Genomic DNA, 17,321 nt, shown 5'->3' with positions numbered 1-17,321 from the left:
GTGCTGATATTCCCATGCCACAGTGTTAGTGTTGGTGCATGCTGAGTCAAAGGGATGTGCATGGAGTATCCGAGGGCTTCAGCGTGCATCAGGCGTGGTCTTATAGGGAGGCCGCTGGTAACTTAAGTCCTGGGAATTGGGTCAATGCAGTGCAGGCCAGGAGCACAGAGGAGGTTAAGCTCAATGATTAGCTACTAAGCCAAGACCACAGCGCTGCAATCTCTTGTACAGTCTAACACACATACTCCGTGCATGTACAGTGGTGTATGCTCAATCACGCTATAAATTGACACTGATGAGGAGCAGACACAGCTTTCAAAAACCTCAAGCATACATACAGGTATTGTTACATGTATATTTTCCATGCATATGCACACATTTATGATCTCTAGCCTATAGGTGTACAGATGTAATACAGGTGTATTTTGTTTGTAAAGGGTGATGCAAATTGTACTTCCTTTGAAGGATGGCACATTCAAGAACATTTCTTGGACTGTAGAGATTATTTCATTTTTGTTTTGTTAAAGAAATAGTTGACATGTGCCTGCTTGCCGAGAGTTAGATAAGATCTCCTGTCTGTCTGTCTGCTTAGCTTAGCACAAAGACTGGGAACAAGGGGAAACAGCTAGCGTGGCTTAGGCCAATGGTCACAACATCTGCCTGCCAGCACCTCTAAAGCTCTAACACGTTATATCAACAGGGTTTATGGGAGGACTCTTTTTATTTCTTGGCCGGGTGCAGTGAGTTCCTGCAGTAAGGTTGCCTGGCAATCAGTGATGACAGTGTACCAAAAATTTTAATTTTTACACTCTGATTTTTGTATTATTTGTATATATTAATTAGTCATGTTAATTAGTGAGTTTCAGATGTGTTTGTAGGTGCTGAGCTGTTACAGAGCCAGGCAAGCTGTTTCCCCATTTCCACTCTTTGTGCTAGGCTAAGCTTACCAGCTGCTGGCTGTAGCTTATGGTACACACATAAGAGTGGTATCTATCTTTTCATCTAACTCTTGGCAAGAGCCTAATAAACAATTCATTTGACTTAAAAAATGTACTGTTGTCTAACTAAAAATGATGCTATTTCTCTACGTTTCTGAAGAGAAGATATTCATATATATAACATTTATTTTTATCCAATGACCGAAGAACTAAACGACTAGATTTACTGGTGGGATGTAAGACTTCCAAAGAAGTAACTTTATAAAAGAAAATGAATATAGAGTGGTACATTCCTTCAACTTCCATCCCATCATGTGTATCTAATAACTAGAATTTTAACATCATTAAACATATTTAACATCTGTTGAAACACTCTTGTGTCGCACAACAATGGACACTCCATATCCCATTGAGAGGATCGATTATTCAGATGGCTCGTTAACATAGAGTTGGCTCTGATGGACATGAAAGGAATGTTTCCTTTCTTTGCATCATCGCCCTCTAATAGACACACACGCTCACACACAGACTGAAGCAGACAGGAAGAGATGTGGTTTTATCCTCCTTTTTTTTTTCAAGGAAAATGATGGAGAAACTTCTTCACATTCATAAATCTTAAATGACCAAAAGATTTAAAAATAAGCATATGTCAGCTGTTTTCTGTGGGCTTTCCATGTGTGTGTTGTGTTGGCTGGTGTGAACACAGTGAAGCAGCAGCGTGACCGAATGTGTGAGACTGAATCAAAATTTATAAATTGAACCTCCAGAGACTGCTCAAAGCTAATGAAAACGCTGGCTCTAAAAATTGCTCTCTCTAAAAATGCAGATTCATTCCTCTGGTAAAACACGCACACACACACATACACACACACACACACACACACTTGAAAAGCCTGAGCTAATGTGTGCACAGAGAATCTCCTGCTTGACTGCACACACACACACACACACACACACACACACACACACACACACACACACACACACAAACGTTCATACACCAACTGACAGTCTGGCAGCTAACGAAACTTTGTGCAGGTTTCAGGCAACGTGATGAGTGTTTGTGTTAGTGTGTGTGCGCACAGCTGTGGCCAGAGGAGGACCGAATATTTCACAAAAACCTGGAGCCGAAAATCTGCTGTTCCTGTAAATCACACTTCGCCAAATATGCGTTTATCCGCAGCATTCCAGTATCCGTGGCTAGATTAAACCCCGTTTCCCACAAGATACCATGGGACTGCTTTGTGGGTGTCTATTTAATCACGCTCTTGATCTGTTGAATGGCATTGTGTTTGATGTTGGTTAATGCACTTCCTTTGTGCAGCTACGTAAGTGGCTCTCTTGAGGGAAATTATGTGCATATTTTTGGTAAAGGTGACATTTCCTTGCTCGCTCTGTGAAATAAACGAGTGGAGAAGGCTGCTTTGCATCTATTTTCTGACTGAGAGGAGAGGAGGCCTGTTTGGTCTGTGCCAAAGCTATCTGCTAATGGAATTTAGCTGCACTGCCACAGATGCATTTACAGTATACCATTAATTCATTAAGGAACTGCAGTCCTCTTATTGCAAATAAAATAAGAGACGAGGAGGACAGGGAGAGAGACAGATTGCATTTGGGAGGAATTTCATTAATCTCAGAGGCCTGGTGTGAAGGACAATGGTGAAGGAGCGGAAAATACAGTGGGCATATGTTCGTGTGTGTGTGTGTGTGTGTGTGTGTGTGTGTGTGTGCTTTCATGTGTATGCATGTCACTGTGAGGTTGCACCTGTGTGCGCTGTGCACAGTTATAGCTGCTGAGGGAGGGAGGGAGACAGCTAATTTTAGTTCAGGTGAAAGGAGAGGAAAGGGGAGCGGAGGAAGGTTTTGATGAGCAGGATTGTTGTCACAGAGCTAAAATCCACGTTCCAATAAACCCCAACAGGCACCAAGCGAGGCAGGATGACAGACTGACAGGGCCCAGACAGACGAGCCCCATCGATCAAAACCACAGCGACCTTAGTTTATTGATCATACAGCATAGACACCTGGGGAGTGAAAGAGCAGAAGACAAGAGGAGAAACTGAAAGAAGAAGCTCAGGGAGTAGGTCAAAGAAAAACATTTTGAAGATGCATAAATAAAGAGAAGAAACAGACTAAGGGCTACAGATGACAACGTAAAAAGAATATTAGTGAGCATATCAATATTAGATCATGTAAGAGAGTGTTGCTCCATCACAGACACACCAACATATCAGCTTTAAACCACAGAAATTGTACAAGTTCATATACTTTTATTATAGATATTTTGCCAGCTGTTTTTTTGTTATCCATTTCCTTGCAGTATTTTATTATAAATGTCAAATTATCAACACAATAGAAGCACAGTGCAAAAATCTGGTTTATTACAAGTTGGGTTTTATTTTTATAGTATTGGCCATTATTTCTACCTTTAAAAATAACGACGCTGTACTCACTGTACTCACGCAACTCAACATTGCTGTGATCTGGGAACGCTACACTGCTAAAAATAAGTCAGACCAGACTCTGGACAAATTTATTTGAAAGAGAAAATGATAATATTATTACTAATACATAATAATATTACCAAAAATCTTGCAACTTGCTGGTTCTTTTATTAATATTTTTAGATTATCTATGTATCAAATGACAATGTGACAATGTGAGAAGCGTTGCTCATAGTGATGAACCTACAGAGAATTATCACCTGAACCTGCAGCTCCCCTTTGGCTTTATGGAGCTCATAGCGAGTTTTAGCTCTTTGTTCAACTACCTGGTCCACAATTTTACTTTCACCACTCTCAAAGCGTCATTTTTGGGTGTTTTCAGTGAAAAAGCTCTAAAAACCCATATGCTTCTGCTCAAACAGCAGATACACGCAGTTAGCAACTAGCTAGTGAAGATAGTGGTGCATTTAGCAGCTAAAGACACAGATATTTCCCTCAGGAGTCGGTGGAGACCAAAACAGAGCTAAAAGAGATATTCATGCAGAAACATGACCATAGACTGTTAAAAAGAATTGGACATAGCCACCCTTGATGTCATTCATTGGTTTGTGGGCAACCATTTTGAAGCCATGAGTTTGGCATTTTGGCCGTCACCATCTTGGAGTTTTCAGAATCAGAAACACTTTATATATTTATATATTTTTATATTATATGTTTTGTAACTAGAAGTGACCATATTTGAACAAGAGGGTGGAGCTGGGGAGGGATACGCATTGCTATGCCTGACAGGTCGCTGTGGTAGCAACTTCAAATCAAAGTCAATCCCAAAGTAGCCATGCCCTAAAGCATACTCTGCTTTATTGTCTATTTTACTCTAAATGGGACGAGAAATTACAAAGTAAACATCATGATGTATTAAACAAGACTTAAACTAGTGATCAAGAGACCATAAACTCACAAAAATAGGTTTACTGAAGTAATAAGCAAGTAAGAAGTAGGGTCATTTTGTCATAGACTTCTATACAATCAGACTTCTTTTTACAGCCAGTGGAGTCGCCCCACTGCTGGCCAATAGAAAGAATGCAGGTTTAAGGCTTCACTTCTCAGACCTGGAGGTTTAATGCTTGAACACAACTTCATGACAACTAATTTTGCTCCATAACTGCTGGATGTGTAAATAAGCCAGTGTTTGCATTGTGTTTACAACTTATTTCTGCTGACCTTAAGTAGCCAAAGAAATCAGTTATTGCAGGGTTTATGTCAGAATTTATAATTCAGTCACACTGGCAAATCTTTTTGACAGGTAACATTAAAACATTTTTGACAGTATCTCTCACTATCTCAAAAAAATGCAAAGTGCATCATCACCCTAAGGCACTTGAGGGCCATTAAACAAGATTTTCTGCTTTGCCAGACCAGAGTAAAAGTCAGCTGTCTGCAGGCATATGAGCAGAAGACAGGCTCAAGTTCAAATGAAACTGTGGTTGTGTGTTCAGCATGGATATAAAATGTTATCTTATATGTCACCCAGACTCACAGCTATAGATTGACTATAAAACTCAAGAGGCTTTCCCTGAAACCCCATTTATTTTGTACTTCTTCACTGATATTATCTAGAACTTGGCAATGCAATTCCAGGGGGCCTTGCCATCAATAGTGGGTTCCAGCAGTGCAAGCATGACAGAAATCCACTTATTCCATCTGGTATTGATGTCAATTTACTGTTTCATTACAGCAAGAGCTTATAGAACAGCACATGATCACAACTGAATGAGTATCTTATTATGGGACCTTAAAGCAAGTTTAGAACCACAGCAGATAAATAATGCAACAGATAAAATGCTTAATCGTGACACTCAGCAGACACACAAGCACTTAGAGAGATAGCAATAGATTAGGTGTGAGGACATTGTTCAGATGCATATGTATGAGTTGCAGCAAATAATATTGAGAATGAAGTGTCCTGCACTGTGCAGTGTTGTTCCTGACTACAAACTAGGTTTATTATAGCGTTGGAATTCTTTGTTTTATAACACAACGTGCATTTGGTTCAATCCTGGCTTTGTTTGAATTATAATATATTATATTATTATATTATAATATGAGTCAAATAGACAAATAAAAATATAATTGACTCTGGCAACATTCACATTTCCCCATAGAGCCAGAGTTGTTTCACAGTGATGTTACAGAATTGCATCACCTCACAGGGCTCAGAAAGGAAAATCAGTTTCCAAATAAATGTCTGTGTTTACCTTTCACATAAACACAAATGACAATGAAAAACATATGGCACATACAGGGTTGTTTTCACATCTAGTTTTCATCTTTTTAGTTTTAGCTTTCATGTACAGTAACAGCCTATCATCACTACCTGTGCTTGGATCAATACCAAAAGGAAACTCAGCCGATAGGTACTGAAGAGAATCAGTTTTAGTCGATTGTCATAAATACTTCAAGGATAAGTACGCATAATCATATACACATGCAACCTAATGGAATCCAGTACAGTATCCCTGCAGTACATACTTCTTTTGTGGTGCTAATAATGTTCTGTTTTTGTGTTAGAGAGGTGTTGGTTCAACTCTGTAGTCATTTTTAAGGCTGTTGTTTGAGGTTTTGTTGCATTGTATTATGCATGAGTTCATGTTATTGTTATTGTTGTTCTCCGATTCTGCAAGGACATTCTGTCTCTGTCTCTTCCAGGGTTTGCTGCAGTTGCTGAAGTTGATAAATGAGGAAACGCTGGAATGTTTCTGGGGTTGAAACTGAGAAACTGTGACTCTGCGAACAGTATTGATTAAAGCAAATGTCTGCGTCAGGTGAAACACTTGGAGCCTCACCAACCTCATCCTCTCTAATTTGTACTCTGGCTCATAGTCAGACCACGAGGACAGTTAGAGTACTTTCACACGCACTGGCCTGAGGTCGAGTCCCACCAGCACTTTCCTTCCTGTCCCTCCCTCCCTGCTTTGTATCTGCTGACTGCTCACTTGCTAAAATTCCACCGTGCTAAAATTATCCTCTTCTCCCCAACCCTCACCCTTCTCACCCTGCCTTCTCCCCATGCTCCCACCCTCAACATCATAGGTGTAACACTGTCTTAAGCCTGAGGGGGGCAGAATGCCGGAGCAGAGCAACGACTATCGTGTGGTGGTGTTCGGGGCGGGTGGAGTGGGAAAGAGCTCCTTGGTCCTGCGCTTCGTGAAGGGCACTTTCAGGGACACCTACATCCCGACAGTGGAGGACACCTACCGCCAGGTGATCAGCTGTGATAAGAGCGTGTGCACCCTCCAGATCACCGACACTACAGGGAGCCACCAGTTCCCAGCCATGCAGCGCTTGTCCATCTCTAAAGGCCACGCCTTCATCCTGGTCTACTCCATCACGAGCAAACAGTCCCTGGAGGAGCTCAAACCCATTTACCAACAGGTGGGGAGTGATGGTGTTTGTGTGTGGCTGGGGTTAATTGAAGTGAGTGTGTGATGTCAAGGGGGAGGATGGGGTTGAGCATATAAATTTGGGGATCAACTGATGGTGAGATTATCAGATTTTGTACCTGCTGTTTGTGTGATATTTTGCTCAACATGCTCAAAATTCTTCACCATAATGTACATTTTACAGAGAGCTGAAGTCAAGAAATGGAGATTTTCACGATTTGTTTTACAAACTTAAATGGTTACTTTGCGAGCCTACAAACATACTACAGCTCCCATGAAAATTTACAATTCATTTTTCATCTTTTTACCTGTAATCTCTGCTGTCCTCTCCTTCCTGCTGTTATTACTGACTGTCTAACTGCTAACTGGACTTGTCTCTAGTTTGGGGCTTATGGGAAATATTGACAAAAGAAATACTGAATAAAAACTGAAATATCTGATAAACAAATATATACATTAAACAATCAATTTTATCCAGACGTATGGAGTGAAACACACAACATACTGTTAAGGAAGGCCCCCTTTATTTTCCTCCTCCTCTGCAGGTCTTGGCCATAAAGGGCAATGTTGAGGCCATCCCCATCATGCTTGTGGGCAACAAGAGCGATGAGACCCAGCGAGAGGTGGAGACCAAGGATGGGGAAGCCCAGGCTAACCAGTGGAAGTGCGCCTTCATGGAGACGTCGGCCAAGACCAACCATAACGTAACCGAGCTCTTCCAGGAGCTCCTCAACCTGGACAAGAAGAGGAACATGAGCCTCAACATCGACGGCAAGCGCTCGGGGAAGCAGTCCCGTGCCGAGAGACTGAAGGGCAAATGCAGCGTAATGTAAATCCAGGCGAGTAGGAGACTGGAGGTGGAGGCGAGAGAGGAGGGAGGAAATACAGAGAAAAAGAGAAAAAGAAGAAAGGCGAGAGAGAAGAGAGACTCACTACATGTATCACTCAGAGAAAAACGTCTGGAAGGCAACAGGAAACTCATCATCCACATCCTCCTGACTGGTGCATTCGCAAACACAAATCAGCAGTTATTTTGAAATCATACAGGATTTCAGTTTGAAGCATTACATCCATGTGCATTCTGCTAAAAGGAGGGATGAGGGGGAGTTGCGCAGAATATTGAGAAGCAAATTTGAAACAAGAAGTGCGTGTCACAGATGATTTACCTGTGGGCGTCCGCCATAGTCGGACAGTGTGGGTGTGGGCTTTTGCATCATCCAAGTGCCACAAAGCATGGCCGAGGAGCTCATCAAGACCTTGGACTGCAATAGAAAGACCACAGGCACCAGCACCCCTTGAAAAAAGACTGAAGGTTTCTCATCTACACAAAACATTTAGTGTCCTCTCTCACTTCTACACCCGCCCCTCCTGCCCCGCTCAGCTCACACCTTAAGTCCCCCTCGTCCTCCCAGCACCCTCATCCTACGCATACCCCCCATACTATAACAAATATAGAGAAATGTAATGTATATGTAACAGAGTCGACACAGTTAGTTAAGCTCACTCATCTGGTAGAAACACTATTTTAAGAGACTGAGGTGACCGTCGTGCTAGAAAGCACAGGTTTGAGACTGCTAGCATGAACAACACGCATCACAGCAGCAAAACATACGACCCAGCTACACCCCAGAGCCACTCCTGGGGACTCTGATGTATATAAACATGGGATACTTAAATATATTCCAATTATTTTACACATGTCCTGCCCAAACAAGTAAATCAGTCACAGGAGTATGGTTAAGTTAGTTTAGTTAGCTTAAAATTGTGGCTAGAGGACAAATCTCATCATAACCATCCCTCCTGAAAAATGAAAAAGACCCTACTTTACCTTTATCAACCTCTCGTTATGTTGAAAACTCATCTGCAAACTCTCTAAATGTCCTCATCTGAAGTGGAGAAACATCCAGCGGCAGGGTACACACACGCTACTGATACGACGCAACAATCCTTTTAAGACTCTCATCTAGTGTAGAATCACTCTGGATGAAAAGAAGATGGACTCTCATCAAAATATGAAACAGAAATACAAGTCTGCCTTGAGGATGATACTCTTGGATAATCATTTGCCAAGCTGGTAAGACAAAAGCCAACGGGAATGATATTTGGTTTTGAGGTTGTGAATGTCACTGAATGGCACTTTTCATGTGAAAGTTCCCTTCCTTTTCCTTTTTCCCTTGTTTATTTACTTTATGATGCTCTTTAAATTCATGTTAAAGTTCTTTAAAAAAAACCCACCTTAAACAAAAAGCACAGAGGGAAAGATAAATAAATAAGGGATGGATGTAAAATGCTCCATGCAGATCATTCAATGCGTTTCCTCTTTGATTGGTTTGGTCACATTACCTGTCATACGCTCATGCAGGCACCGGTAAATGGAAACAGAATGGGTCTCACGCACGTACACACAACATCACACAGACAGCACGCGCACAAATGCCTTCATGCAATTGTCTAAAAAAGTTAATCTGAGTAACAAAATTGACTAAAAAATTACAGGGCTCACTCAGCCTAAATGCCCTCACATTGCACTTTATACCATAAACACACACACACACACACACACACACACACACAACTGTAATTTGTCATATTCTTTTGCCTATATTATGCATTCTCTGCTTAACACAGAATATCCTCCTGGAGCCATTAAATAGCTCCACTGTATGTCCAAAGTGCATGTATACACCCTTTTTTTCATGCAGGAGCTCTGAAAACTGTACACAGTGTACACAGGACAGCCAAAAGCACAATACTTTTTTACCGACATATCGTTTTGTACATTTGTTTGTATTTCTTTTTTGTATATTGTTTCTTTCTTTTTTGTCTTCTTTGTGCGATTTTCATCTTTCAATATTTATTCACCAGTCCTGAACATAGAGGAACAATCACATCATATTCATAGGTAGCTCTCCGTCTTGATGTTAAGGTGTTTTAATTGTCCCGTTACATGGCACAATGAGGTTGTGGTTCTGCTGAACAACAGGGTACCGTGATGTGACCGGTTAGCTGTGGTCATGAAGCGTGTAAAAGTGGCGTCACCCCACAGGATTGTAGCTCGTAGGACGCAGAGGAGGGTCAGATTATTTTGTCCACATTTCTCCATCTCTCAGGCCGTTTTAACAACAATCTGGGTGGAGGATATTCTACGCCTGTACTGTTATACCCGAAGACACAGATAATGCCCCTTTTAACTATGTGTAAATCTCTCTGGAAAAAAAGAAAAAGCACAGCAACTGTTTTCCTCTGTCCCCTTCTCTGTCTTTATGTGTGCAGCAGAATCAACAACTGGGCACTTTAGGGTGACATTTTACTTGAAGACTTGCTTATTAATCAGCAATGCCTCATTTATAAGCACCATGTAAAATGTCCCTCCCGCATTATTCATGCCCCCATATAAAAACTACTTAAAATGTGTAGTTTTTGTAAATAAGCATTATGGTAGTTGAATTAAATATTTATAAGAGCTTCAAGTAAGATGTTACCCATGTAAAGAAAAACTGTACCCGCTGTCTTTCTGGGAATAAGTCCTTTGTAATCAGGAAATGTTACAGTAGGAAGTTTGATGTTGCTATGTACTGTAATATACAGCTTAATAATGATGCTCATCATATATTGTATTTGACACATCAGATCTATCAATCAGATAATACTAGCAAAATGTGAATATGTAACTAAAGGTTCCACTCCATGGCTGTTACTTTTTTTATTTTGAGAACTGAATGAATCTGTTGTTATCGATGTGTTGTACTTTGCACTAACGTGAGGTCCTGTTAAACTCAAAAATCTGCATTGTAAACGTACCCTTTACCTGTTAGATGCCAGGAATGCTCACTCGTACATTTTCTTTTTTTCTCTCCATACAGTTGTATTTGCATTTGTTTCAGCCTGTTAAGATACCAGAAGGATGGAGTGATTTCTGTCATGTACCTACCTGATGTGTCCATCTAAAGGTTACAAAGTAAAAACATTTTAGTAAAAACAACCCACAAAAGCTGGAAAATATCTGTACAACTATCAGACAATTCGGGTCTGATCTGATGTGTAGCTACCGGCAGCGGTGATGCACACGCTGTATAAATATGATCTTGACGCGTGTGCTTGCTTCACGCAAACGCTAGATTGCGAGTGCATGTTTGTGCAATCTGTTGTTCTTCTATGGTCTACAGGAGACTGCCGTTGCTCATGTTCCTGCGTGGAATATGATACAGCAGGGAGGAAAAAAAACGAGACACCGTGCAAGAGCAGTATGGACAACAAGCTGGGGCGAGAGAGGGAGCTTTGCTGTTCATAGAAATAGTGTAAAAATGTGGGCCATGGCCTGTATAGGATTCAAATGTGCTTGCATGTGGGGGGGTGTGCATGGGAAGTGTGCAAGCGTCCATCGTGTTTTGGGCTGTGTGAACTAAACGCTGGCATGAATCAGGACAGACACCTCTGCTCCCGTCCTCCCATGGCTTGTCTCATCTCATTTGTCAATGAAGCATATTCACTGTCTGTGTCTGTATGCGACCATGAGTGCATCCATGTACATGCGCAATCAGCCACCTATTTGCATCCTTTCACTCGTGTTTGCACGAGTGTGTATGTGTGCATGTTTGTGTGCTGTTGTTGTACCAAATGTCTGTCAGATATTTGAAGCTTTCCTGTGGAGAATGCCTACACATTTCTGCATGAGTCATCCCGCACTGCTCAAACACACCACTATAACCACACACACACACACACACACACACACACACACACAAAAGCACATAAAACAGGCATGGAGGCAAAATAGATCAGTTGCACACACTTATACACACATGTTACATTCACACAGGCCTTGTCAGTGAAACCTAATTTGCTCACTGGCTGTTTTTCTGCTCTGAGCTTAGCACTACTTCTCCATATATCAGCTGTCCGCCCCCTGAAAACCTAAGTTTGTTTCACATTCATCCCCCGGATTTATTTTTATTTTATTTTTATTTGTGTGTGTGTGTGTGTGTGTGTGTGTGTGTGTATGTATATGTGTTTATTGTGAGTCGGTTGCAGTTGAACAGACTCTGCTCACATCTGATTGTAGATAGTTGTAAATAGTGTTCAAAGGACTTAATATTTCAGAGAGGAGAGAGGAGAGTGTGCAGAGGGAAGGATGCTGTGTTGGGAAGGTGCTGTCGCCTGCGTTTCCTTCTTCTACTCAAAGCATCCAGTGTGCTTCAATTGCAATGCAAGAAAAACAGTTAATTGACTTTAAATGAGGAAATCTATGGAGGCCCAGAGTGTTCAATATTAGATTAATTAAGTAAAATGTTGTAAAATTAATAATCATATATCTAAATAAATATATAATTTATAATATAACAATGAAATTGAAATAATCCAATAAATGTTTGAAATCCAGCTATTATTAGTAGTAAGTGGGTAATTTCTTTTTATTTAATTCAGCATTTTCTATTTCCAAATGTCAATTTTACAAAGTGTGTTTTTTAATTTGTTATTTTCATCCCTGGGCATTTATTTTAACACCACTTTTCATCAGTCTTTGTCCATCAATCATTACAAACAGGCTAAAACCAGTCATATGATTGGCTGTTTGTCTAATCAAACCAAACCAGCAGTCACATAACAGAATCTTCGTTGTTTGTTGTGATGGAAAGTGACATTATAAAATAAACAGCCAATGGTAAAATGGCATTGTGAAATTAAAAACTTTGGAAAAAGGACATATTGAAATAAATATTGCCTGAATGAAATAACAAAATTCAACTATGCTTTTTAAAAAAGGATAAAATTATATGTAATAATATTGGGCTGAGTTTTAAAATATTTAGGATCATCATCATCATCATCATCATCAGTGTCATGGAAAAATTTCATATTCTGTATTTAGGTTATTTGTGTTATTTATTTCACAATGCCATATTTATTTAATATTGAACACTTGGGTTTCCATAAAACTCTACATAGGAAGCACTTGTCCCAAATTTCAGTTAGGACTAGGTGAAGTTTATCTCACCTTGTTTGTCATCAGTGAGGAACTTACTGGTCATGTTGCTGACGAGTCTCGTACAGCAGAGGAAGCGTGGTTCTCATGTGTTCTTCCATAGCAAGATGGGAAGTATGACCCTGTGACGCTGAAACGAAGGGCAGTCAGTAAAATTTAAATAAAAGGTGTTAGTTTTCTAGTCTATCAAAGGTATGTTCTATAAACTCATTATATCAACGAGGACAGGTTTCAGTCGAGTCGAGCTGAGAGGCAGAGGATCTAAAGGAAATCAGTGTTGGAGGCAGAAAACTGATCTTGTTAACCTCTCCGGCTCACCCCTTTACATTTCATCTGATTACCTCAGATCCTCACAAGCTGTTTTTTGGCGGACAGGGGGCATAAAATGGGGCATATAGACTGTGGGTAATGTAGTTTGGTACTATCCTTTTGCTCTGGCCCTTCATCCCTGCATGGTCCCTATTAGTGTTCCAGCCAGCATGAGAACAAGGACACAAACTGTGAATCATCTTTGTATTTTTTAAATAAATTCCTCAGCAGCATTTACGGCTTTGGTTTCGCAAATGGTTTATTTCTTTTAAGCACTTACTGTTTTTTGTAAATTATTCTATTGTTATTTGGGGTGGGGTTCTGTTGGGACTTTTTTTATTTAACTAATTATGATGTATAGATATTTATTCTAGCAATAGTCTTCCTATTAAGATATACTGTGCTGATGCATCCTCTGAATAACTGAAAACAACACACACACACACACATATATATATATATATATATATATATATATATATATATGACAATAATTATCAAATCTGCAAAATGATTTTCCTAATAAAAATGTGAACCGAGGAGTGTTTCTTGTCTTTTTGATTTTCTCTTGCTTGCCACTGTCTATGATAGTACAGCCTCACCTGTGTTAATGTTACTTACAAAGGTTTTATGCTTTTTAGCCATGCTAGTGGCATGGTCTATCCACCACTTTGGTCCAGACTGAAATATCTCAACAACTATTAGATCAATGGCCATGAAATTTGGTACTGACATTCACATCCCCCTTTGGATGAATTTGTCCAATATAGATAGATAGATAGATAGATAGATAGATAGATAGATAGATAGATAGAAGAAGGACACAGGAAGTGCTGGTTAGAGGTTAGTGGTTAGAGGTGTTGTAAGAGGAAGTGTTCTCGGAAGAGATGAGTTTTCAAGAGCTTCTTGAAGTTAGAGAGGGATGCCCCTGCTCTGGTGGCATGTGGTAGCTCGTTCCACCATCGTGATGTCACAGATGAGAACAGCTGGGACTTAGATTACTTTGTGTGTAGGGATGGCAGAGCCAGGCGGCGTTCGTTGGAGGCACGCAGTGGCCGCGAAGGAATGTAGGCTTGTATTATGGAGTTTAGGTAGATGGGTGCAGACCCAGTAGTCACTCTGTATGCAAGCATTAGTGACTTGAATTTGATTCAGTAGGCCAAATGTAGCCAGTGAAGCCATGTGAGTGAATGATCGGCCCCAGTGAGGTGGTGTAAATTGAGAATAGAAGGGTCCTAGCTCTGGGTACCCCTGTAGAGAGGCAGTGGGAGGAAGATAATTGTCCTTGACACAAAACATTGTAGAAATGCCCCCAGAGGTAGGATTTGAACCACAGGAGTGCTTTGCCCAAGATGCCAATTGCTGAGAGTGCAGATAGCAGGATCCTGTGATTCACTGTGTCAAAGGCAGCTGATAGGTCAAGCGGGATAAGAACCGAGGACTGGGCTTTAGCTTTAGCTGACCTTAGGGCTTCTGTCACAGACAAGAGCCGTTTCAGTAGAGTGGGCACTCTTAAAACCAGACTGATATGGCTCTAGGAGGTCATTCCGTGAAAGGAATTCTGAGATGTGTTTGAAGACTTCCCATAGCTTTGGATAGAAATGGTAGAAGTGAAACTGGAATATAGTTCTCGACTTGAGTTGGGTCGAGAGACAGCTTTTTGAGAAAGGGTGTAAGCCCAGCCCTTTTGAAAGTGGTTGGGAAGGTTGCCGAAGCCAGAGAAGTATTTATCAAATGATTGCCGAGACCATGGTAGGAGAGATGACTATGTTTTATAAAGGTTACTGATGGTTTAGTCTATAACAAGGCATGCAATTTTATAAGCTTATCACATGTTTTATGTGTTGAATCTTACCTACAGAGTGCATGCAGCTAGACATGCAAGTAAGCCAGACAATATTTAATTTGGACCAAATGAAATGATTGGATGTGCTTATAAGGTTACAGATTTTTTTAATTTGTGTGTCAGAGCATTTTATTTATTGATTGCTGTCTGGATGTAAAGAGAATTTTAATGAACATAGGCTAACTAGAAATGCTTCTGAAATAAATTGCCTATAACTTTAAGTAGGGCCTACATTAGGGGAGATTATTACACAGGTCAGTTGTAACACGTCCAATTTCTCCAATCAGGAACAAGTTACAAATCACATTATTGATTAATAGTAAGTAGCCTAAGTAAGCTACATACCAAATATGTAAATGATGTAAAAAAAAATGTAAATGTAAATAAATAAATAAATGTGTTGAATAAAAGCTTTTCAATATCATGATTTTCTCATATTCCTTATTACATAATGTTACATTTCATCCCGGCTCTGCGATGGACTGGCGACCTGTCCAGGGTGTACCCTGCCTTTCGCCCGATGGCAGCTGGGATTGGCTTCAGCCCCCCGCGACCCTGTACGCAGGATAAGCGGCTGACGATGGATGGATAGATGGATGGACATTTCACCCCAGGGTATCTTACAACTAACCCAGTCTATGGGGTGAATTGTAAAGTTTTAATCCTTGTGTTGACACTAAACCATGCATTTTCTGACTGTGTTGCAGAGAAAGCTACACCATCTAATAGCAGACACATGTAACTGTAAATGTATCACATTTTGAACACACTAGCTTAAAAGAGCTCAGAGATGCTGACAGAAATGTCAAAAATGTTACAACCATCCCGGGTCTCCCCTACTTGAGGATATGTATTTAGTTACATTCCACTAATGCATGCTAACACGCTAAACAAAGATGGTGAACAAGGTAAACATTTATTTCTGCTTAGCATCAGCATGTTTCGCATTTTCATGATGACCATGTTAGCTCTTTAGCTCAATGCACTGTTGTAACCTACCAGCCCATGCTAGTATAGTCTCCTTCTTGTTTTCTTCTGGCTGAATTCCCACTTCACACTGTAACACAAAAGAGACTCCTACTGCTCCTTTCACTCTCACAACCCTCCAACATCTGCTTGGAGATGCTGTGCCCAGCGAGGTTGCTATGGAGACGGTGTGACGTTGACTGTGGTTGTCGCATCAGTGTGTGGTGTGACCCTGGTGGGGACAGCGATGCATTACGACAGGCAGAGATCTCCCAGGCTGCTGCTGGGGTGTAGGACAAGGCTATACCCCCTCCCACCCAGCAGGCCTGCACACATGACAGCTCAGAGCAAGAGACAAAAAAATTTCTGGGTGGGTGGGTTGGTGGGGGTGCCACCTCTGTCAGCCTAAGAGCATCTTTTAGCCGTGTGACTCATGGACTTCCACCACTGATCTCTCAGAAAATGAAGTAATCCACTGTAACCATATTCAGCCTCTTCAATAAGACACACATGAGTGAGGGGGGAAAGGAGGGGGGAGTGAAATGGAAGAGTGGAGTGAGACAAATGAAGGAGGGAGAAGGTGAAAGAGAGCTAAAAGGTGAGGAAATGAAGGAGAAATGTATAGGTATCAGCATCATTTCACACTTCAGTGGAAATGAGGCCAATGCGGTACTATGTGGGAGTTATAAATAGCGCTCCTGTGGTTATTATAAGCAGTGTAAGAAAAGGTTTCCTTACAGCCTTAAAGAAGAGATGGCTGAGTGTATGTACCTACATCTCCATCTCTGTCAGCATCACCGAAGGTTTCATTCATGGCACACACAAACAAAGATCTAGTGTGAAAATAAGATGTTATCCTACACATCACACCTTTGTGTCCCTTTTTACCATGGAGCAAACAGTGCACATTCAGCCAATACTCAAGGAGCAGATACAGCACTTTTTGCTCATTGTGGAGGAGTGGACTACAGCTTGGTGGAAACGGAGGATGGGTGTTTTGCGTCGGCCTGCCACGAATAGAAGGAGCGGCCCACACCTCCCCGGAGAAGAGGGAACTAGAGATGGGTCACTGGCGCCACCACGTGGCAGCATAGCGCAGTGGTCTCATGTGGAGAGTTTTTGGGGGTTTTTTACTGTGTGGTACACAGATCTAAAGGGGCATAACAGAGGACAAATAGGCCTACATAACTTGTTGGATAAGTAGGGAGCAGGGTTAACGTCATGGCTGAGTTGTGAAATATGGCTTTTTTTAGGCCAAGCTTGCAGCAGAAAAAGGGCAGGCCAGTGTAGTTTATTTGAGCACCAGCGGTAGTGCAAAAGTACAATGATTGTAGAATGTATTAAATTCACATATATAACTTTTTTTTGCTTTCCCTTCTTACATCTTGCACAAAG

At 41.0% G+C, this 17,321-nt stretch overlaps 1 protein-coding gene across 1 annotated transcript; it reads left to right on the top strand.

The window, feature by feature from the left end:
- Positions 1–6,505: 6,505 nt before the first annotated feature.
- diras1b (DIRAS family, GTP-binding RAS-like 1b) lies at positions 6,506–10,804 on the top strand. Its single transcript, XM_046063412.1, has 2 exons — positions 6,506–6,814; positions 7,368–10,804. Exons 1-2 carry the CDS (start codon positions 6,506–6,508, stop codon positions 7,653–7,655), a joined length of 597 nt encoding a protein of 198 aa, XP_045919368.1. The 3' UTR covers positions 7,656–10,804.
- The last annotated feature ends 6,517 nt before the right edge of the window (positions 10,805–17,321 follow it).

Source organism: Micropterus dolomieu, linkage group LG11, assembly GCF_021292245.1.
Source record: "Micropterus dolomieu isolate WLL.071019.BEF.003 ecotype Adirondacks linkage group LG11, ASM2129224v1, whole genome shotgun sequence".
Classification (NCBI taxonomy): Eukaryota; Metazoa; Chordata; class Actinopteri; order Centrarchiformes; family Centrarchidae; genus Micropterus; species Micropterus dolomieu.
This window is presented reverse-complemented; position numbering and strand designations above follow the sequence as displayed.